Here is a 23,733-nt window from a genome sequence, read left to right as displayed (position 1 = left end):
CACGTGTCTTAGCTTTATTCTATTTGGAATGTTGAAACAAGTGCTAATCCACAGAATTTTAATAAAATGTTCACAAAATGTCATCCAAAGACAGCATTTACAAAACTTACCCAACTTCATTTATAGATGGAACGAATGAAAGCATTTGAAGACAGGTAAATGAATACCTCTATGTGTATTTGTTTGTTTGCTTTGAATGAGCACGTTTAGAATTTAGGAAAATGTATCTCTCCATACTGTTCTCCATAGTGGCTGTACCAATTCACATTCCCACCAGCAGTGCAGGAGTGTTCCCTTTTCTCCACATCCTCTCCAACATTTATTGTTTCTAGATTTTTTGATGATGGCCATTCTGACCGGTGTGAGATGATATCTCATTGTAGTTTTGATTTGCATTTCTCTAATGATTAATGATGTTGAGCATTCTTTCATGTGTTTGTTGGCAGTCTGTATATCCACTAATACTTTTGTATATCTTGCTAGATATTCATGTATATGGGGGGGGGGGCAGAAAACTGTAAATTTCTAAGCCTGGACCTAACTCCTGCTAAAGTAAAACTTTATTAAAAGGTAAAATCATTACTCTCATACAAATATAAAATGAACATAAGTCAAAGATTATATTTAGCAAATTACTAATAAGGAAACAAGTAAGATGTTATGACCAGTTTGAAGGAGAATTCAAACAACACAATCAGCAATTAAAAATGAGGAAATAAATTTACAAGTTTATGCAAAACTGGCCAATAGCCACACGGAAATAGTCAATTATATCCCACCTGATGAAAACCCTTTGTCTTTCATGGACAAGAATAATTTGCATTACTCTAAGTATACTACAACTAAAAGATTGCAAAAATGGTAAAAGGCACAGACCCGTATAGATCAGAAAACCCAGAAAGTGCACTAGGTAAGACACTTAAGTCCTTTACATTCTTTCCTGACACTTCTTTTTTTATATAAGTATAACTTGCAAAATGTATTTTGCAAAATTTAATTTAACCTGAGCTTTCTGCAAATTCAGCCAATGTGTATAATAAACTTTACGAAGTGTTAGCCACCAATTCAGGAAATCACTACTTCTCTTATGACAGTAGTGATCATTGTGTTTATGTGGCCAATACAACATCTGAATCTGTCTGCCATTGTAGCTGTGGAATCCACAATGATGTTTATAGATGTTTACATATAAGTACATATAGGAATCTAACTGCTTTATTATGTCTTATGGTGCTATAATGCCTTTTGAATTACATATTGTGCTATTATAAATTATTTTCCTTTTATTTCTCCTTTATGTTACAGTTTTTTTAACTTTTTATTTTATATTGGAGTATAGTTGATTAACAATGTTGTGTTAGTTTCAGGTGTACAGCAAAGTGATTCAGTTTTACGTATACATTTATCTATTCTTTTTCAAATTCTTTTCCCATTTAGGTTGTTACATAATATTGAGCAGAGTTTCCTGTGCTGTACAGTAGGTCCTTGTTGGTTATCCATTTTAAATATAGCAGTGTGTACATGTCAATCCCAACCTCCCAATCTATCCCTTCCCCCCACCCTTCCCCCCTGTTTATGTTACAGTTTGAACAATGCATTGACTTTTTTGAAAGTGTGTATTTGCTTGGTTATATTCTTGATGAAGCTCATTCAGGATCATAAGGGGGCATTACCAAATATTTGTTAGAAAAAGGGGTACTGAATTGGTTGGGTTGGGGACACCTAGCATGGAAGTCGCCTACGGCAACCTAGATTAGGTAAATACAATTCAGAGCGGCAACGCTGAGGATAGAAACCACGTTCCTAAATGCACAAGCTACGTCAGTCTCTCAGTCCTTCCTTCTACTCATTCCTCCCCTTCTTCCCACCATAAACACAAACACACACCCTGTTCTAAAAGCTTCCCTGTAAATAGACTGGCATCTAACGTCCCCATTGCAGATTAGAATACTGATATTATACACACACACACACACACACACACACACACACACACTGGAATATTACCCAGCCACAAAAAAGAAGGAAATAATGCCATTTGCAGCAATATGGATGGACCTAGAGATTATCATACTAAGTGAAGTAAGTCAGACAAAGACAAGTATCATATGATATCGCTTATAGGTGGAATCTAAAAACAAAAACAAAAACAAATGAATGTATTTACAAAACGAAAATAGACCCACAGACATAGAAAACAAACTTATGGTTACCAAAGGGGAAGAGGAAGGAGGGATAAATTAGGAGTTTGGGATTAACATATACACACTACTATATATAAAATAGATAACCAACAAGGATCTACTGTATAGCACAGGGAACTATACTCAATATTTTGTAATAACCTATGAAGGAAAAGAATCCGAAAAAGAATATATATAAGAATTTATATATTTATATATATACACACACACATATATATAACTGAATCACTTTGCTGTACACCTGAAACTAACACAACATTGTAAATCAGCTATGCTTCAATAGGGAATTCCCTGGTGGTCCAGTGGTTAGGACTCGGTGCTTTCTCTGCCAAAGCCCAGGTTCAATCCCTGGTTAGGGAGCTAAGATCCCACAAGCCACACAGCGTGGCCAAAAAAAAAAAAAAAAAGTATACCGCAATTAAAAAAAATTTTTTTTTAATTTTTAATAAAAAAAAAGAATATCCTAAACCAAAGCCAGATCCTTTGTGGTATTCTGATTAAAGCCAGAGTTAGAGACTGGGAGACTTAAATCCTGCAATGCCCAGTCTTTAAGGGGTTCTATGTGGATTGGTTATCTGTCTCTGCGTATAAAGTGACTCTACAACTTGGTGGCTGACAGCAACAATAAACATTTATTGTCTCTCCACTGGGAGAGGTTGGAAATCTATGTAAAAATTTAGCTGGTTGGTTCAGGCTCAGAGTCGCACATGAGGTTGCAGTCAAGACGTCAACTGAGGCTATAATCTTAAGACTTGACAGGGGCTGGTCTTCCAAGATGACTCACACATCTTGCAAACTGGCCTCAAGAAGGCCTCAGTTCTTCCTCATACAAGCATCTCCACATGGCTGCTTGAGTGTCCTCACAACATGGCAACTGATTCCCTCCAGAGCAATTGATTCAAGGGAACGAGGTGGAAGAAGTAATATGTTGTATGACCTAACCTCAGAATCATGCATCATCGTTTGTATAGCATGCTATGGAAGTCAGCCTCTACAGCGTGGGAGGGGACACCACAGGGATATTAAAAACAGGAAGTAAGGCTCATCAGTGACCCTATCAGAGGCTACCATACCCTGTAATGTGTTGTGGGTCTTCCACAGTCCAAAATGCACACTATATGTAATATTAATCTTTATCATTCTCTCAGGTACATTATTATTAGTAGAGAGATAAATATATTGATTATTTCACTTTGCAAGTCAAAGCTGGAAAAACACCACCTTTTCCATAATCTTGGAATAAATGATTCAGAAACCATTCAGAATTGAACTATAACCATGCTATTAAAAGCTACAATATCACTGCACGTCAAATCCATGTCACTTTACTTCATTTGTCCCAAAATACTCATTTCTTCAGTGAAGGCAAATTTTATTGTCACCAACAAACCAGGGATAGATGTTCTCTTTTTCCAAGTCGTACAATTTTCTCCTAGAGGGCTGATTCTAAACTGAAAGCTATTAGAAATTATGTTACAATGAAGAGAGGAAGTAATCAGGTGTGACTCAGAGCTCTGTAGTTTTTATATTATATGAGGCAAGGTTTAAGTCTAATAAGATATCACAGATTAGGCATTTTTGTTTAATGGGGGAAAAGTATAATAAACTAAACTGGAAAGAAATGTGCCTTGTTTGATGATTTGTTAAAATACACTGACATCCACAGCTCATTCTGATAATGACCTCTGGTCAGGGGACCCTCATCTTTGTAGCCTCTCTTAATTACTCACTTTAATCACTTAAGAAAACAAAATTAGATATTTCAAAGACATCAAGTAGTGAGTGCAGAGTGTAAAAATCAGGTGAAAACTTATGGCTTAAAGTAACTGAAGATTTTTTTAAAATATCCCTTGTACAGTACCTAGAACATAACAGGTGCCAAATAAATATTAGTTTCCTCCCATCTCATCCTCAATCCTGCCTCTCAAGGTTCTTTTTGTTTTTAATTTATTTTGTTGAAGTATTGGTAATTTACAACCTTGTGTTAATTTCTGCTATACAGCAAAGTGATTCAGTTATATATATCTATATATTGTTTTTCATATTCTTTTCCATTATGGTTTATAACAGGATATTGAATATAGTTCCCTGTGCTATACACTAGGACCTGTTGTTTATCTGTTCTATATATAATAGTTTGCATCTACTAGTCCCAAACTCCCAATGCATCCCTCTCCCTGCCTCTCAAGAGTCTAAGACTAGATTTTGAGGCCATAACCCCATAGAAACATCAAACTAAAATATATTGTAAGAAACTACAGTGAAGTCCTCCACTCCACGGTGTAGGAATTAAGTTTCTTAACAATTTCAGTTTTAATCCAAATGTTATTTTAATGTTAACGGTAACAACGATTTGGAGTAAAATATTTTTACTTCTGTGGTGGCTCTCTGCTTAAGACTTACTTAATAAGTAGATACATGCGAAATTTCATATCTACCTCAGTTTACCAAGGAGCTATTTTTTTATCTGAAGTTTGCAAAAATCTAAAATAACATCTATAAGAAAAATTTTTTAACTGTATATGTCTGTAAATGTATTTTATGTAATGTGTATTTCTATATTTCATGGTGCACAAAAATATAATATTGGAGATTTCCAAAAAATTGTGTATAATTATGTTAGACTAAACAATAGACTTTTAAAAATAGTAATTACTGTTACTTTTAAATCATACATGCTCATTATTTAAAATGCTAAAGGAGGAAGAAAATTACCAAAAAGAGAAAATAAAATAATATTAAAACTGTGCTACTCAGAAATAACTAAGTATTTAATCTATTTTTCCAGTTATCTCTCAATACATTTTAAAAGACAGGCTACATAGAAAGGCTTTTACAAACATGGAATTTTTCTGGAATGCCACTCAAATAAAATGGACTGCATTTAATATTACTTGACTTCACCATAAGAAAATGAAACAAATAAAACTCAAGAAATTGCTGAATTTCAGATAAATATTTCCTTAATTTATTTTTTTAAACCTCTTTACTGGAGTATAATTGCTTTACAATGTTGTGTTAATTTCTGCCCTATAACAAAGTGAATCAGCTATACATATGCATATGTCCCCATATCCCCTCCCTCTTGCGCCTCCCTCCCACCCTCCTTATCCCACCCCTCTAGGTGGTCACAAAGCACTGAGCTGATCTCCCTGTGTTATGCAGCTGCTTCCCACTAGCTATCTATTTTACATTTGGTAGTGTATATATGTCCATGCTGCTCTCTCACTTCGTCCCAGCTTACCCTTCCCCCTCCCCATGTCCTCAAGTCCGTTCTCTACATCTGTGTCTTTATTCCTATCCTGCCCCCAGGTTCATCAGAACGATTTTTTTTAGATTCCATATATATGTGTCAGCATGTCGCATTTGTTTTTCTCTTTCTGACTTACTTCACTCTGTATGACAGGCTCTAGGTCCATCCGCCTCACTACAAATAACTCAATTTCATTTCTTTTTATGGCTGAGTAATATTCCATTGTATATATGTGCCACGTCTTCTTTTTCCATTCCTCTGTTGATGGACATTTACGTTGCTTCCATATCCTGGCTACTGTAAATAGTGTTGAAAGGAACATTGTGGTATATGTCTCTTCTTAATTATGGTTTTCTCAGGGTAAATGCCCAGTTGTGGGATTGCTGGGTCATATGGTTGTTCTATTTTTAGTTTTTTAAGGAACCTCCATACTGTTCTCCATAGTGGCTGTATCAATTTACATTCCCACGAACAGTGCAAAAGGGTTCCCTTTTCTCCACACCCTCTCCAGCATTTATTGTTTGTAGATTTTTTGATGATGGCCATTCTGACCGGTGTGAGGTGATACCTCATTGCAGTTTTGATTTGCATTTCTCAATGATTAGTGATGTTGAGCATCCTTTCATGTGTTTGTTGGCAGTCTGTATATCTTCTTGGGAGGAATGCCTATTTAATTCTTCTGCCCATTTTTGCATTTGGTTGTTTATCTGATATTGAGCTACTTGTATATTTTGGAGATTAATCCTATGTGGTTTCATTTGTAAATATTTTCTCTCATTCTGAAGGTTGTCTTTTCATCTTGCTTATGGTTTTCTTTGCTGTGCAAAAGATTTTAAGTTTCATTAGGTCCCATTTGTTTATTTTTGGTTTTATTTCCATTTCTCTAAGAGGTGGGTCAAAAAGGATCTTGCTGTGATTTATGTTATAGAGTCTTCTGCCTATGTTTTCCTCTCAGAGTTTTATACTATCTGGCCTTATATTTAGGTCTTTAATCCATTTGGAGTTTATTTTTGTGTATGGCATTAGGAAGTGTTCTAATTTCATTCTTTTACATGTAGCTGTCCAGTTTTCCCAACACCACTTATTGAAGAGGCTGTCTTTTCTCCATTGTATATTCTTGCCTCCTTTGTCATACATTAGGTGACCATAAGTGTGTGGGTTTATCTCTGGGCTTTCTTTCCTGTTCTATTGATCTATAGTTCTGTTTTTGTGCCAGTACCATACTGTCTTGATTACTGTAGCTTTGTAGTATAGTATGAAATCAGGGAGCCTGATTCCTCCAGCTCCGTTTTTCCTTCTCAAGATTGCTTGGGCTATTAGGAGTCTTTTGTGTGTCCATACAAATTGTAAAATATTTTGTTCTACTTCTGTGAAAAATGCCATTGGTAGTTTGATAGGGATTGCAGTGAATCTGTAGATTGCTTTGGGTAGTACAGTCATTTTCACAATGTTGATTCTTCCAATCCAAGAACATGGTATATCTCTCCATCTGTTTGTATCATCTTTAATTTCTTCCATCAGTGTCTTATAGTTTTCTGCATACAGGTCTTTTTCTCCTTAGGTAGGTTTATTACTAGGTATTTTATTCTTTTTGTTGCAATGGGAGTGTTTCCTTAATTTCTCTTTCAGATTTTTTGTTGTTCATGTATAGGAATGCAAGAGATTTCTGTGCATTAATTTTGTTTCCTGCTACTTTACCAAATTCATTGATTAGCTCTAGTAGTTTTCTGGTGGCATCTTTAGGATTCTCTATGTATAGTATCATGTCATCTGCAAACAGGGACTGCTTTACTTCTTCTTTCCCGATTTGGATTCCTTTTATTTCTTTTTCTTCTCTGATTGCCATGGCTAAAATTTCCAAAACTATGTTGCATAATAGTGGTGAGGGTGGACAACATTGTCTTTAACCTGATCTTAGAGGAAATGGTTTCCGTTTTTCACCCTTGAGAATGATGTTGGCTGTGGGTTTGTCATATATGGCCTTTATTAAGTTGAGGTAGATTCCCTCTATGCCCACTTTCTGGAGAGTGTTTATCATAAATTGGTGTTGAATTTTGTCAAAAGCTTTCTCTGCATCTTTTGAGATGATCATATGGTTTTTCTCCTTCAATTTGTTAATAAGGTTTATCACATTGATTGATTTGTGTATATTGAAGAATCCTTGCATTCCTGGAATAAACCTGCAGCTCACACCCATCTCTGGAGCTCGCTTAGGTGGTGCTCTGCCTTCTGTGGGCACACAGAGCAGGAATCCCCTCTTCTCACACACCATAAAACAATGGTCTCTTGTCTCTCTGACAGGTCCAGACTTTTTCCCAGACTCCCTCCCAGCTAGCTAGCTAGCCAGTGGCACACTAGCTGTCTTCACACAGCCAACCCCAGTCCTCTCCCTGGGGTCTGACCTCTGAGGCCCAAGCCTCAGCTCCCAGCCCCCACTCGCCCCAGCAGGTGAGTAGACAAGCCTCTCAGGCTGGTAAGTGCTGGTCAGCACCGATCCTCTGTGCGGGAATCTCTCTGCTTTGCCCTCCGCACCCCTGTTGCTGTGCTCTCCTCTGTGGCTCCAAAGCTTCCCTCCTGCACAGCCCCCATCCCTGCCAGTGAAAGGTATTCCTAGTGTGTGGAAACTTTTCGTCCTTCACAGCTCCTTCCCAGAGGTGCAGGTCCCATCCCTATTCTTTTGTCTCCATTTTTTCTTTTTTCTTTTGCCCTACCCAGGTACGTGGGGAGTTTCTTGCCTTTTGGGAAGTCTGAGGTCTTCTGCCAGCATTCAGTAGGTGTTCTGTACGAGCTGTTCCACATGTAGATCTATTTTTGATGTATTTGTGGGGAGGAAGGTGATCTTCAAGTCTTACTCCTCCGCCATCTTGAGGGTCTCCCTCTTCCTTACTTTATGAGATACTCATTCTTAAAAGATCCCTAAAGGCTAAGAATAAGATTACCTAAAATATTAATTTGGAGTCATTTCATTTACACTGTATGTACCAACATTGGGCAGCATTTTTGATGTACTGTCATAAAAGGTAAGACTATCAGAACACCCATAGTCCAGCCATCTTCACTCTCCCACATCCCAAGTTTTGATAACTAGATGAGTATATTACACTGTCAAGGTTTATAAATTTAAAATTGATTCTGCGGCCACAACTCCCATGGCTTCCTGGACAGATTTCCATATTTAAATGGATTTAAGGCTCAATCTCAAACCTTCTATCATAGCTTCTGTATTCCTGAGTTCTCTGTTTTGATGTATCTTTTAGTTGGCTGGACTGTATCATCAGATAATTGCTTCAGGAAGGGTATCAAAGCTCCTGAGGGTTTGGCTACTAAAAGAAGAGCTACTTCTCTATTCACAGCACTTCTAATATCAAATGTGTAGGGAGTTTTCCTATATCAACCAATTCTCGACTCTCCAGACATCAACTGTGTGTCCTACAACTCAATTATGACACTAAACACCTGGAGTTGATGCAGAGCCCACAGATAAAGAGCTCAGATCCACAAGACTGCCCCCTACTGTAGATACCAAAGTCCCAGGCTGTCACTTGTACTTCTGATCAACCAGCTAAAAACTGGCTTCCCAACTTTTATGGCTGCCATCAGAGGGACTGATTCCCAAATCACCCAGCTCTGGCAGCCAATGGAGCTCAGCATTCACAGTCCCCCAGAACCACAGAAGACAAAAGAGGCAATTTTAAATGGGTACCAAGCACTTCCTGTGGCCTTCCCCTGGGGTTCAGCACAGAGGGAGCCGGCATACACACACAGCTCCCAATTTCTCCCTGGAACGGGTTTGACGGCATACTTTTCCAGCTGTTGCTCAAGGTTCAGAAATTTAAGAGCTCTGTGTCAGGAACTGGAGGCTGAGGCAAATATATATTTCTTATTGTATCCCAGCTACTTACTACCTGTAACTTTCAAATGTGAAGGACAACTTGACTTTTGGAGTTTCTTCTTCTGCCATTTTCACTGATGCCCTTCTCTACTATTCTTAGAACTGCATTTGAATATTCAGTTGTCTCAGAATAAAACGTTTAATACTTCTAAAGCCATATCATTGAAGTATTCTGACAAATACAGCATTTTGCTACCTCACACTTCCCCACTGTGCAGTCCCACTTACCAAAAGTACTCCCTTTTAACTCAGCTATTTCTTCTGGCATTTATTCTTGCCATATTCTTAAATAATATACATCTTTTGACTCATCTGTTTTATACATTATGTACTGACTTCCTATTATTGCAAATAAGGATTTAAGTTTCTTACAACACCCTTCCCTATCAATATGGTAATAACTATTATTGAATCAATATTCAATGTTTCCATTATGTATTTACAGATGAACTATTTGCTCTAAATATGTTTACTTTCTGTTTTCCTGGAATTAATGTTTTCTTTGATTTTTTTATTTGCTTAATGTTCTTTGTACTTATTGCCAATTCTTTTCAAATTTTGCATTGAAATTTCCAGTAGAATTTTCCACATCAGGTAACTTATCACTTCCAATTTTCAAAGACCTTCTCTTTCTCCTGGACTACTACTCTCTAGGCCTTTTGGACAGCTGTCACCTGGGATTTCCATTTTCTGTCATCCTTAAAATTTCCTTGGCCTTTCTCCTGAGTTGGATTCCCTGATCCCTAGATCTCAGGCCCCTCTGAGTTCACTCTCTTGTTTTATGGAGCACATCCATTAGTAGTTTTCTCAAGTTAAAAAAAAAAAATTGGTACAATGGCAGTGGGCTTGGTGATACAAGCATCGCATGTACTTAGTTTCCTTTTACACCTCGAGTACCCATCTCTCTGAGATGGGGATTTCCCTTCACCTTCTTCCTGGAGATTTCCCTAACTTTTCTTCAGTACCCCATGTCTTCCTATTTCTTGGTTTACCCTATCATTTTAGGTAAACACATCCTAAGAAAGGGTGCCCAAGAGGAATTTTTTGAGACTTTATGTGTTTAAAAATATCTTTAGTCACCCTCACTCTCAACTGAGAGTATAGAACTTTATTTTGACCATGCTGCCCTCACAGCCAGCTGTTCCTGGAGCAATACAGGCACCCTTCTTTCTCTGGCTTTCTCATTTGCATTTGCTGCATGGCTAAACTCTCTCACCTCCTTCAGGTCTTGCTCAAATATTGCATTCTCAATGACCACCGTATAAAATTGCAAACCCAGCATTCCCACCTTCTTTCCTGCTTCATGTTACTTCATTAGCTCTTATCACCACCTGGTATAGAATATATTTCCCTTTGCTTATTTTGTTTATTTTCTGTCTTCCTCCACTAGATAGTAACCTTCTTGGGGCCAGAAACCTTTATCTGTTTTGTTCACTGATGTACCCCTGCACCTGGAACAGTGTCTGGCACATAGTAGGCCATCAATATCTATTTGCTGAATGAATGAATAGTAAACACATATGTTCTATTTCTATAATATGCCAAAAAGAAGATGACTTTTTTGTTGTGATAAATAAGAATGGATTTGTTTGATAGAGAATTAAGAACTTGCTGGTCACATCACTTGAAGATCTAGAGGAGACTGTGGAATCTTTGTTTTTAGGTTTTTAAACATAAACCAGGTGACCACCAGATGTTTATGATTAGTGGGTACATGTAGATGTGTGACCCTTTCCAGCAGCATTTAGAACGATCTTTCATCTGCACTTGCCTCACACGTCTCTGTGCCTTCCTCTGGCTACTAGTGGGGCTCCTGGCTGCCCCCACTGAGCCCATCCTCACCTGTTACTGGCTTATCCCACTTTGGGCTTCAGCTGGACCTGAGTTCAACCACTCTGGTTTGGAGCATTTCATCTGTGGCCTTTGTTTGCGGGAAGATCTCCTGCCCAGAAAGTGACCAAAATAGCCTTTTCCTTTACACCCAGCAGCTGGGCTTCTACCAGCGGCCCCCTGGGCACACATACATATAAACATACCTCATGCCCTCATGAGAACTCTACGCATGCTCTAACATGACAGCTAAAAAGTCAAGTTATCTGGAGTCTGTTTTGCATACCTCATGATGAAATAAATGGCCTTGGGTTTTCGTGCTTGCCTTCTCCATTGCAGTGTAAAAACTTAGGGTTAGGATGGCCTTTGTTGCTGGCATGTCTTTTGCATAAGAATCTGATGAATAATTATTTTAAATACATTTATAAGTGGTGGTAATGTCTGGATGAAATTTTGTTTCAAAAGAATTGACTATAGCCTTAGTAGTTTCCATATCAAGCTGAGAGACTGTGAGGGGTCTGTTAAAATCACACTTAAATAGGGCTGCTAGATTCAGCAAAGAAAAATACAAGATAACCAGTTAAATTTGAATTTCAGATAAACAACAAATAACGTTTTAGTATAAGTACGTTCCAGTGGAAATCCTGTATTTTATCTAACAATGTACATTTAAATAGCCAACGGTTCTATCAGTGAAATAACTTGGTTGGGTTTATTGTGAATGTGAATGATTAATGTTAAGATGCCACAGGGACTTCCCTGGTGGTCCAGTGGTAAAGAATCTGCCTTCCAATGCAGGGGACGCAGGTTTGATCCCTGATCGGGGAGCTAAGTGCCCCCCACATGCTGCAGGGCAACTAAGCCCACGCACCATAACTACTGAGCTCGTGAGCCTGAACAAGAGATCTCGTGTGCTGCAACTAAGACCCGACACAGCCAAAAAATTAAAAAAAATTTTTAAAAAGATGCCACAAAGGTTAAGAGTTAGAAATTCTTGCTTGCTGGTTGATGACATAATGCAACAGACTGTTTTAATCTGACTAAAATCTCTCTACTGAGAAAGGTATGAGTAATGAGATTCTGGCCTGGAGCAGAAAGAAGACACCTGTCATTGTGCTTCTTCCCTGACCCTGACCATCTGGAAGAGCGCTGAGGAGCTCAGATTCAAATGCATTTTCCCCCAGCACAAAGTCAAATCAAACCACTGATAGTACTTGAAGCCTTCAACTTATTTATCCCAGATCTTTCCAAGGATGTCTTAGTCAGCTTGAGCTGCTATAACAGAACGTCATAGACTGGGTGGCTTAAATGACAGAAATTTCTTCCTCACAGTTCTGGAGGCTGGGAAGTCCAAGGTCAAATTGCTGGATGATTCAATTCCTGGTGAGGGGCTTTTTCTGGTTAGCACACAGATGCCTTCTTTCTGTATCCTCACATGGCAGAGAGAGAGAGAGATCATCTCTCTTATGTCTCTTTTTATTTATAAAGGCACTAATCCCATTCATGAGGGCTCCACCCTCCTGATCTAATTACCTCCCAAAGACCCTACCTCCAAATACTGTCACATTGGAGATGAGGATTTCAACATATAAATTTTGGGAGAATGCAAACATTCAGTCCATGGCAATAGAGATTTGAATAAAACTACAAGTGTATATCTAGAAAGATCTTGGATGTTACAAAACATCATTTCTGATAGTTGAGTGAATTATGGGTAGACACACCCAGGCATCCTCCCCAGGTGGAAGAAAAGGGCGTGCTTCTCTGAAATCTGGTTAAATTCTCCACAGACAGGTTTTATTTTAAGAAACTAATAAAAGTAATATGATTCTACCTTTCAGAGCTGTTTATTACTTGGATTTTCAGTTTGGGTGATTGCACTCTAGTAAATTAGCTGACTGAGAGTTCAAAGATTATATCCGCATCCAGACAGTCCATTCATCATGCTTAGCATTTGGACTTTAACACAGCTTTCCCACATATTTGCCAAAATGCCACCAAAGTATTCACAGAAAGCTCCCTCTTTTGATCTACCTAATGCCTTAAATATTATCTATCAGTGGCTCTAGGTTTAGGTTTATTGGAATATTTTAATAACCCACCAATATCTTTATCTGAAAGCTTCATATAACCACTTTCTTAGTTCATAAATACTTATTGATTTTAATTTTGCACCAAAAAGGGAATGGACTTCAGTAGTTCAATATGTACTTACTCAAGAAAGCAATGCAAAGTGGTGGTATCATCAAGGTATAATCATGTAGGAATGAAAAAAACCTTTAAATATTACCCAATATTTAGTTGTATGGCCAATACAAAGTTCAATTATATGTGTAACCCACATCTTCACGGTCTCCATATCATTTTGCAAATAGGCAAGTTATTCAGTCAGATTATCCAATTTTGGAAAAGCATAATTTAAATTTTAATTGATGAAACTACCAAAATGTGATAAGCTGAGATCCCCCCAAAAATCCAATTACATAAAATTCAGGTTTGCATGATTGGAAGGTGAATAAAACTCCAGGCCAAAAGAGCACAGCTAATTGTCTGGGAAGTCCAGATGGGGATGTGGGATCCAAGTCTACCCCAAAGCCATCTGTGGTGTGCCACCACCTGCTGACCTAGTCCTTTTTGACCACCTGGTCCCTAGATGTGCTGTGTCTCACTGGGCAGTAAGTAATTCCTGTAATTCTAGGCAATTGGTGCTCTTTTAGTCTCGCATATCCAGAAGTATTGGGCCTGAATAAAATGGTTATAGAGACCCACCCTCTGTCTCCCTAGGTGTGGACACAGGGCTGCCTGCCCTTTCTGTACCAATTTGTCTTTTTTGTTTTTTGGCCGTGCCATGTGGCTTGCGGGATCTTAGTTCCCTGACCAGGGACTGAACCCGTGCCCTCATTGGTGAAAGCACGGGGTCCTAACCACTGGACCACCAGGGAATTACCACCAATTTGCTTTTTAAAATATGATACTAAGTATGGTAATTATTTCACTACGTAAGTTAAAACATGCTGTACATCTTAACTTTATGCAGTGAGGTATGTCAATATCTCAATAAAACTGGAATAAAATCGAAGAAATTTAAAAATAAATATAAAAAATATGACATTAAGATAGTCAAATGTTATTTTTCCAAAAGTAATTTTAACTTTGGATTTTCTTTTTTGCTTTCTGTTCTTTGCGGGGATGCTTGGACATAATGAATTGCTCTCAGGAGTTTCCTCCATGGACAGTTCTTGGTCTCCACCTGCTGTGGCCTCCACCTCCCTATCAGAAACTCGACCTTTTTTTACTGCATCGAGCATCTTTTCTCAGACTGATCAAAGTGCCACAGACATAATTTCCCTTGATCAGACAGTACTAATCCCACAGCTAACCATCCCCACCGATGATTATTCTGCCATCAGCCAATTGGCTCAGGAAATTTCACATTCACCTGCATCTTCAGAAGACAGCAGGTTGAGTATCAGCAGTCAAGATACAGTCGGAGACTTAGACGGAACGGATCTCGCCAGCACTCACGCATCCTCTGAGGTACTGGGATTCAGTGGGTATGTTTCCACCCTGGATCATTTCTTGGAGAACATCACTCCTGGCCCAGCTTTGCAGTACATCACCACCAGCGCCATGACCATCGCTGCCAGGGGCCGAGAGCTGGTGGTGTTCTTCAGTCTGCGTGTGGCCAACGTGCCCTTCTCCACTGACCTGTTCAACAAGAGCTCACTGGAGTACCAAGCTCTGGAGCAGCGATTCACACAACTGGTGAGTGGACACCACATACAGCTATCTGTGTGTCTCCTTTCTTTTTTTTTTTTTTTTTTTTTGCTATTATTTTATAATATAATCCCTGGCTGTCTTGAGCAATGCAAGGTGGAAGAGACAAGCCTCTGAGATAGCTGTTGCCGACGGCATTCAGCTAGAGCGTTGAGATGGATTCAGATCCAATGGGCCACTGCCGCCCAGCGTCCTGGGAACAAACTTATTTTTAAGAGCTTTTCATTATAGTTCCTCCCGATTTAGTTCTCCCAGGAATAATACATAACCACTCACGGACTGAACTTGGAATTTATAAACAATATGAGCGGACTTTCCCTAAGTTATAATACCACATGCTGTTTTCCAGCCATCTGAATAAAGGGTTCAAGGCTAGAAAAGTCCAGCACAAGTGAGGCCAAGAGTTCAAGTGTAAGAATTCTTTTTTTTTTTAGTTCCCCTTCAATTCTCATAAAACTAAAAAAAAAAAAAAACTGACTAAATGGCTTAGCATCCCAAGCCCTAACAAAGAAAGTGAGAAGACAATCATGGTGGCATATAACCCTGATTTATGAAACACCCCCCAAACTCACATGTACTAGAAATACATGCACAGTGAAAACTGCTGAACTATGAACCTCTACACAGTCACGGCTAATGAAATTCAAGTACACAAGGCATAGCACAAAGATTACAGAATTTTTGAAAATAAGAGGAAAAATATTTGTAAGCTACATATAAGTTAAATCATTAGCAAATTAAAACCACATAAACACCAATGCTTCAGGTGAACTTTAAAGTAAGACTTTGTGCTATTCCCCCCTCCCCCAAATGAGGTGAGTAGATATTGGGACAATCTCAAGGAACAGAGTCCCAGGGCACCGAACCCAGATGTATTAACTAGGGTACATGCTGGGCTGCCATAATGAAAAGATCAAGAATACAGTAACTTAAATAGAGTACAAGTGTATTTTTCTTCCACTGGGTGGGTGTGACAGCTCTGCTCTATGACGTCATCCAGGGACTCACAATCCCTTCATCTTATAACTCTGCCAACCCCAAGGGTGTTTCCTCACTCATGCAGCCAAAGCTGGGTCGCCAGTACATCCCTGTTTCCACTGTGAGAAGGGGAAAGAGAGGAAGCCCAGGGCAAGCAATTTCCTAAGCAAGTGATGCCAAAGTTGCCCACATCTCTTACACTCATATTCCATTGGTGGGAACTGGTCATGTGACCACAGCTTGCTGCAAGAGAGGCTGGGAAATGTGGTCTCTAGCTGGGCAGCCTCTTTCCCGTGAAGAAGAGGAGAATGATTTGGGAGAAGGGAGCAGCTAGTTGTCTGCACACTAGCTGAGGACAGGGAATTCCCACCAGGGGCCAAAGCAATGTTAAGACATAGAGAATGAGCCTAGTCAAAGTAGGTGGGAGAAAACAGGAGAGAGCGGTTCCACACTTTGTATAAAATTTCATTTTATTTTCACAATGACCTTGTGCGGGGGGGCGGTTACTGGAAGGGGTACCAACATGTGGGTCTGGGTCAGTGTCAAAATTCTGGTGGGGTGGGGACAGGGGCAAAGGAAAAGCAGGTCTAGGCCAAGCCTGGGAGATTGTAGTTTGCATCTGTGCCCTCTCTGGGTTCGTGGGTGTTGGTTCATGAAGGAGAGGGCTCACTTTCAAGGCCGGAAAAAAAGCAGACATCGCTGAGTTTCAGACATTTCTGAAAAGTGATCTCAAGGACGGTCGTGGGGACCTCCCTGGTGGCCCAGTGGTTAAGACTGTGCGCTTCCACTTCAGGAGGCACAGGTTCCCTGGTCGGGGAACTGAGATCCCACATGCCATGCAGCACAGCCAAAAAAAAAGGATGGCTGTGGCTTACAAGAGACAGGTGTGGGCATCATTTTGAGATTATTAAATTATAACTTGGGAAAGGTCCTTAGGGAACAACTTTTCTTCTCCCTCATAATTCAGGTGAGAGCACTGAGGTACTACAGTAGTTAATGGCTTGATGAGGTCACACCGCTGGCTAGCAACAGTCACAGGACTGACACCTAGTCTTCTGACAGCCAAGTTCTCTGCTCTTTCCATTTCACCACATTTGTGTTGATATGAAGCATCCTGCACAGACAGACGAGCTGATGTTTCAGCTGTTTATTTCAATACGTCATTTCAAATTGGTTGCTTCCAAATGGATGTCCTATTGACCAGGCATAGGTCAGTCTGCTCCTGGGCTCAGTTTGGAACACGTTTTTATTTACTTGGATTTTTTTTTTAAATAACTGAACCTGGCATCCCTTCTTGGCTGATAGTATTGACCTGGATTTTTTTTTCAATCCTCTGTTCTCACAATTCATCATGAAGAAAATCACTGCCCATCCATCTCAGTACCCAGGAAAGTGGAAATATGGGACATAATCACTGCAAATAGATCATTAAATAGTGGTGTTCTGGTCTCATGTTCAATTCAAACACAAACATAAAAAAAAGAACTGAGGGCTTCCCTGGTGGCACAGTGGTTGAGAGTCCGCCTGCCGATGCAGGGGACACGGGTTCGTGCCCCGGTCCGGGAGGATCCCACATGCCGCGGAGCGGCTGGGCCCGTGAGCCATGGCTGCTGAGTCTGCGCGTCCGGAGCCTGTGCTCCGCAACGGGAGAGGCCACAACAGTGAGATGCCCGCGTACCGCAAAAAAAAAAATCAGTGTCAAAAAAGGAACTGAAATTTATGCCTCAGATAATGAAATGTGAGTACAAATGGAAGGAGAAGCATCTGAGCACTTAGAACCCCGTTAAGAGTAAACCCTCTTTTATTTTTGCAGCTGGTTCCATATCTACGATCCAATCTCACAGGTTTTAAGCAACTTGAAATACTTAACTTCAGAAATGGGAGTGTGATCGTGAATAGCAAAATGAAGTTTGCTAACTCAGTGCCATATAACCTGACCAAGGCTGTGCGAGGGGTCTTGGAGGATTTTCGTTCTGCGGCCGCACAGCAGCTCGATCTGGAAATAGATAGCTACTCTCTCGATGTGGAACCAGGTAAAAGAATCCAACCCAGAAAAGTGTGGGGGTGTTTTGGTTTTGTTTGCTTAGGCATGCAGTTCAACGTTGAGGCCACAAGAATCAGTTTAAAACTGCACTTGACAGAATAACTTTTCAGAAGCTATGAATCAACGTGGTAGAAAGGTAGGGTCCTAAGACATGCAGGTTAAAGTTTTCCTACATCCAAAGAGCAAGTATACCTCTTGCTTCACAATCTGGGCTCTATAATTTCCCCACAGAACAAAACTTATGCTGTGCTTAAGAGATTTTTTTTTAACATAACCCCCAGACAAGCTAATTTATATCTTGCCGGAAGTCAAAAGCACTTTCTCAGTGAACTGCAACCACCTAAGAAACCTTCCAGTCCTCTTCGTAGCACAATTCGGGATGAAACTGAGACAGTTTCCTGAGGAAAGAAAAATAATCATTAGACCGAAACTCAAACTTGGAAGAAAGCCACTTCACCATCACCCAAGAAGAAAATCCTGTCCCTTCCCATTTGTATACCCTAGATCAGCTTCCACATGTGCAGGTTAAAACAAAGCAGTTAGATGTGAAAAAAACCTTAAAGATACAGGGGCTGAGCCCGAAGCTACAAAATAGCAAACATTTGTTCTGATGATAAAGCATAGTGTACGTACCAATATAACCAGCTATGCCCAAACTGGGAACTGTTTCCACCATTAGCTTCAAAATTCTGTTTTCTAACCAATTGAAGACAATTTTTTAATTCTCTGCATGGCAAGGGGGCAAGGCTCCAAATCTACTGGAAAAGCGACCTTGGAGTCATGTTCAGAACAAACTTCCTAATTGGCTGTGAATTAGTGAGGTGGATAGGTAACATCCTCCCTGGCTTCCTGGGGACTAACAATGAAGGGGTAGGGAAAGGCCTCGGGCAAAATGCAAACAAAAAGGCTCACTTGGGAGACGCTTCCCTTTGATGGAGCAGAGCCTTGAGCAACTTTAAGAAAATTGCCTCCTACCTCAGTAAACAGGATTATTAAAAAGACAGACAGCCTGAAGGCACTGAGCCTGGGAGCGCTTACCTTTGAACACAAGCAGCTAAGCAAGCCCTCCGGACCCCTAAAAAATCAAAGACCTCCTAAATGCTAGTAAGATACCGCCTCTTCCTCTGAAAACTACCAGGGGGTCCCTGCCAGTTAAGATCAGAAGACCAATTCTTTTCAGTCAATTGAAAACAGGAACATATATAGGGAGAACTTAGCATAAGAGGGACAAGGGCCCGACCCCCTCCCTTTTTTCCTCCCCAGGGAGCTGACAGGCTACTTAGAGACCCATCCAACAATAGGAGCCAAGTTGAGGCAGGGGAAAACTGGGCGCCTCTTAGATAGAGGGCAGGAAGCTGGTAATGTATTTGCCAGGGATGTGTAAGGGACCCTGGGGACGCTGGAAGGAAGCACAGCAGAAAACCATGACCTTGGTGGGCTACGGTCCTGAACATGAATCCTGTGTTCTAATGATGCCAAAAACTCTGCCTCTGTGCACCAGTGTGGAATCGAATCTCAGAGACAGGGCTTTGGGTGAAGTAGAAAAGAATAGTTTTATTGCTTTGCCAGGCAAAGGGGGACGCAGCAGGCTCGTGCCCCTCAAAACTGTGTGGCCCAACCTGGTGGGGGGGGGGGATTTGGTGAGGAGTTTTATAGCAATGGTTCAAGGGCAGGGTTGCTCATAAGGATGGGGTGTGTACAGGGCCTGCATTCCTTTAATCTGGCCTCAGGTGGTCTCTTGATGAGTTTCTACAGGTTATCAACTGTGATCTTCCCCAGAAGGAAGAATGCTAACATCTTCCATTGGTTGGGGGTTTCAGTTCTGCAGAAGAGCTGAGAGATATTGTTATGTGTATCCCTTGAGGCGGAACCAGGACCCTGCCCCAAGGCTGCACTATTGTTTCTTGACTATTCCTCCCTTATCTCACCATCCCCTCCCTTCCCTGATTAGCATCTGTTTGAACCTGCCCTTTGGAACTCAGGGAAGGTCATGGAGGCTGGAGTGTATTCCCTACAAACAAGAGAGAGGGGCACAGAAAGACTTCCGTGCCCAGGAGCCCTACAGGGTCCTGTTCAGTTTCACTAACAGCAGGACTCCATCTCCACAACTGGAAAATGGAGGTAGTAAGAGCTGTGAGGATTAACCAACACTTAGCATAACATTCAACACACTGTAGTTGACTAATAAAAGTTAGTGGTTAATATTGTAACATCGTCATTAGCAACTTGACTAATAATCTGTGATCTGAGGAGGGTACCAGTGGGAACAATGACAGTACCACGACAAGGTATTTGTGTGGAGGTTCAACTGAAATTATTTCACTAATTTCTCACAACCAGTTTGGCTATGTAGCTTTTCCTCTAAGAAGCCAATAGCAATAGAAATGAGATGGTGCTAACGTGGGTTCCAGTCCCTACTGGAGCCAAATTTACACTGATTAATGGTAGAGCAAGGGGGGGGCCAGAGAGCGCTGGGCCACCTGGGACATTACCTTACTCTACTTATTTCTTGATACTTGGAGAATTCAGAAAAATCTGAATTTTTAATACGTTGGAACTCATAGAATTATTGAATGACTGGATGGATAGATGGATGAGGTCTGCCAAGAACGGCTGTCGTGAGCCAGCCAGGACATGAGTAATGCCTAAACGAAAGGGTTGGAGGACAGCAGAATTAGAAAGCCAAATATGGATTTTATAAAAGTTAAAAATAAATAGCAAAGAACTTTATGGATTCCTCTATATAAATCAAAACGGATAAATCTAATATCCAAAAGGGCTCCTAGTTATAGTGAGAAGCCACTGTGCCATCTTCCAACGGACAGGGAGCTGGAGAAGGTGGGAGGAGGCAGGGCTTCCTCCCTCGCAGCTGGTTTCGTTATTTCACAAAAGGCAAAGGGAAGATTCACCCATGTAGCCAGCAAGCGGCTGATGATGGATTGAACCTTACCATCTTCTACACGGGTAACCCAAGAGTCAGCATTCATCCACCACGGTGATAACCAGCGAACATATGAAAGTCCCTGCCCAAAGGAACTTGCCCTGTGGCCAAGGGTGGTCACCTTACAATGATGCTGGGATCAAAGCTATGCCTTTTCCCTTCAAAGACCTTCTAATGAGCACTTTCTGATACGCTACTCTTAGTTGCAAATTTCTGTGAGTTTGGGAATCACCAGGGAGGCATCCCATAAAGAAGAAAGCACTGAGTTTTCCTTTAAATCCCATTTCATTGAAGCCTGAGGCCTGAACAGTACAGGGAAAATATGGGGATAGAGATGAATGTAGAGAATTCTGGTCTCCCTGGCTGATCTCAGGCAGTGAGGAGGCCTGTGGTTGTTGGTGGTATGAGGGCTGGGCTGCTGCTGCCGCCACGAAGACAGCCAGCGTCGTTAAAGAAACAATGACTCAGTGACATTTGTTAAAGATGCCAAGGGAGACTTTATTCCGGGGGCCCATCTTGATGGATGTAGGGACCACGGCAATGGAGTCTCACAGTGGAGGAGAGAGATTGGACTCAGCTCTGGGCGCAGCACACGCAAGTGGGAATTTATAGCCAAGGAGCAGAATGGGTCAGTGGGTGGAATATTACTAAGAAGGAACATCAGGGGTGAGAGGGGATTCTGGCTAAAATGACCTAAAAGGATTCTTGCAGAAGCCAGGCCAGGTGATCAGACACCACCTGGGAGAGAGCAGAGGATGAGGAACCTGAGGATCAGGTATATGGAGGGTGGGAGATTCTGGCCAAACCTACTTAACAGCTTTCGTGCTAAAAGTGGACAGTGAAGAGACAAACACAGAAGCCCAAGAGTTGAGGCCGAGTTGGAAATTTTAGGGGAGCCTGAGTTAGGGTCTGGTCAAGGAGAAAAGCTTTGTCAGCACCAGAGCCGGAGAGGCAGGACACCAGCCACAAAAGTTTTGGTGGCAGTGGCCCGAGCTACCTTTGGAGGGTGGCGGCTGCCGAAGAGAGGGAAGTAGCCACCCAAGACAGAGAGGTACTTGGGGACCCACCCAGACACAGACTCACAAATGCTCCCACCTTCGTTCTCACACTATTCACAGCCCTTCCCTGTTCACAGCCTGCTACAACCATTGCTTCTGCACAGAGTTCATTAGTTTCTTACTTCTGTGAATCTGCACATCTCATAAAACTTCTTGAAACGTAAAATGCCGATCATTAAAAAAAAAAAAAACCACCTGTATACTTAGTGTTTCTAGCCTCAGTTCTCCTGTACAATTTTAGTTTGGGGATTTGATTATAGAAGAAATGGGTGTCTGGATTTTAAAACAAATTAAGGGAAAATATGCATATGATATTCAGTAGTTTTCTTCTTATTCCTTTAATCTAGAAGATGACAGCTACTTTGCTTCTAGTTTTTCAGCATAACTGGCTGGTCCAGATTTTCTCCTCATGGTGGTGTATTTAAGTGTAAGCTGTCATGGTGATTGACAGGCAAGCTGATTAAAACATCCTGCTAGTACATGCAACCAGTGCACCCAACTGCTCACGCTGCCTCTCAGGTCCCTGGACCCCAAGGACTTCAGCTTCCTAGAGAACAAGAACTCAAATCCCAATACACGCGGCCTCTGGCTCTGTTGCTGGCATGGTCTTTTCTAGTGTCTAAGGCTCGGTGGAGGCTCAGCAGCGCCCATCCCCCAGCATGTAGTAAGAGAGGTCACAGGGTCAGGGCACCGACCATCAAAATCCCAGATAACACCCGAAGGCCATTTTAGCCAATAGAAGAAGCCTCGCTGATTCGGGTTTGTTCATATAAGTATTTGCTTGAACTTACTGGAGAAAACTCTCCTTGAAATAGGATCCGAAAGGGAAATACTGTACATCCGGAATAAATACCTAGCTTGTCTACGGGAGAGAAGCCCAAGAATCTTTCCTTGGAAAATGGGGAATGTGTCCTATCATTTCAACCTTTTCCCAACCAGGATGGCCAAATACAGCAACACTAAGTTACGGGGTGTCTTACCTCTTTGCACTTTTCTTACCACTTTCTTGGAAGAAACAGACTAAAACTGGGGCTACACAACACTGGAGGGTCTCCCGCCTCAGGTGCAATGTCCCCCAGCCCGGGAGCCGCCAGCCTGCCTCCTCCAAACCCCCAAATGTGAAAAGCATGAATGTCATACGAATAGATAGTGAGCATATGCCACAGTCTTATTTGACTCATTAATAAGGAAATTGTTAGATGACAAATCTGGTTTAAAGAGGATGTGGAAACAGGGATCTTATATAAACAGAGAACAAAAGCAAATGATGAAATCTAAATACAAAACAGAAAATACAACCATTGTATCTTATCCACTTTCTCTACGATAGCTTCTAACTTTATAGAGTTGTAAAAAGCCATAATCAATAGTAAATGGTAGGTCAAACCAAGTTACCTCCTTCTAGGAGTCAGCAAAGTGTTTCTTAAAAGGCCAGACAGTGAATATTTTAGGCCTTACGAGACAAAAGGCAAAATTGAGGATATTATGTTGGTGCCTATATAACCATTTGAAAATGTAAAAATCCAGCTGGCCGGCTGTAAAAATGCAGGCATTTAGCCGGGTCGGCCCACAATGATCCCTGTTTACCAGGCAACTTGTCATCCAGTTTTCTCCTTATTTCCAAATATTGGGGGATTTTTCTTAAACCATCAAAGGTTTCCCAGCCTCTTGCTCTCTCCAGCCCTTCTCTTTGCTGTTACAGAAAAGTCAGACAAGTAAATGACAATGCAAAAATGATGTGGGACTCTGTTCATTC

The 23,733-nt window shown here is 40.9% G+C and overlaps 1 protein-coding gene across 2 annotated transcripts in view; it reads left to right on the top strand.

Moving 5' to 3' along the window:
- IMPG1 (interphotoreceptor matrix proteoglycan 1) overlaps positions 1-23,733 on the top strand; it is a 92,742-nt gene that overhangs the window by 52,181 nt on the left and 16,828 nt on the right. For both annotated transcript variants that reach the window (XM_030859518.2, XM_070043485.1), the window contains 2 exons: positions 14,416-14,944; positions 17,748-17,967. In XM_030859518.2, coding sequence (XP_030715378.2) covers positions 14,416-14,944; positions 17,748-17,967 — 749 coding nt within the window. The remainder of the gene's footprint in view (positions 1-14,415; positions 14,945-17,747; positions 17,968-23,733) is intronic.

Source organism: Globicephala melas, chromosome 14, assembly GCF_963455315.2.
Source record: "Globicephala melas chromosome 14, mGloMel1.2, whole genome shotgun sequence".
In the NCBI taxonomy this organism is placed as follows: Eukaryota; Metazoa; Chordata; class Mammalia; order Artiodactyla; family Delphinidae; genus Globicephala; species Globicephala melas.
The sequence above is the reverse complement of the archived record's forward strand: the minus strand, read 5'-3'. Positions and strand labels throughout refer to the sequence as shown.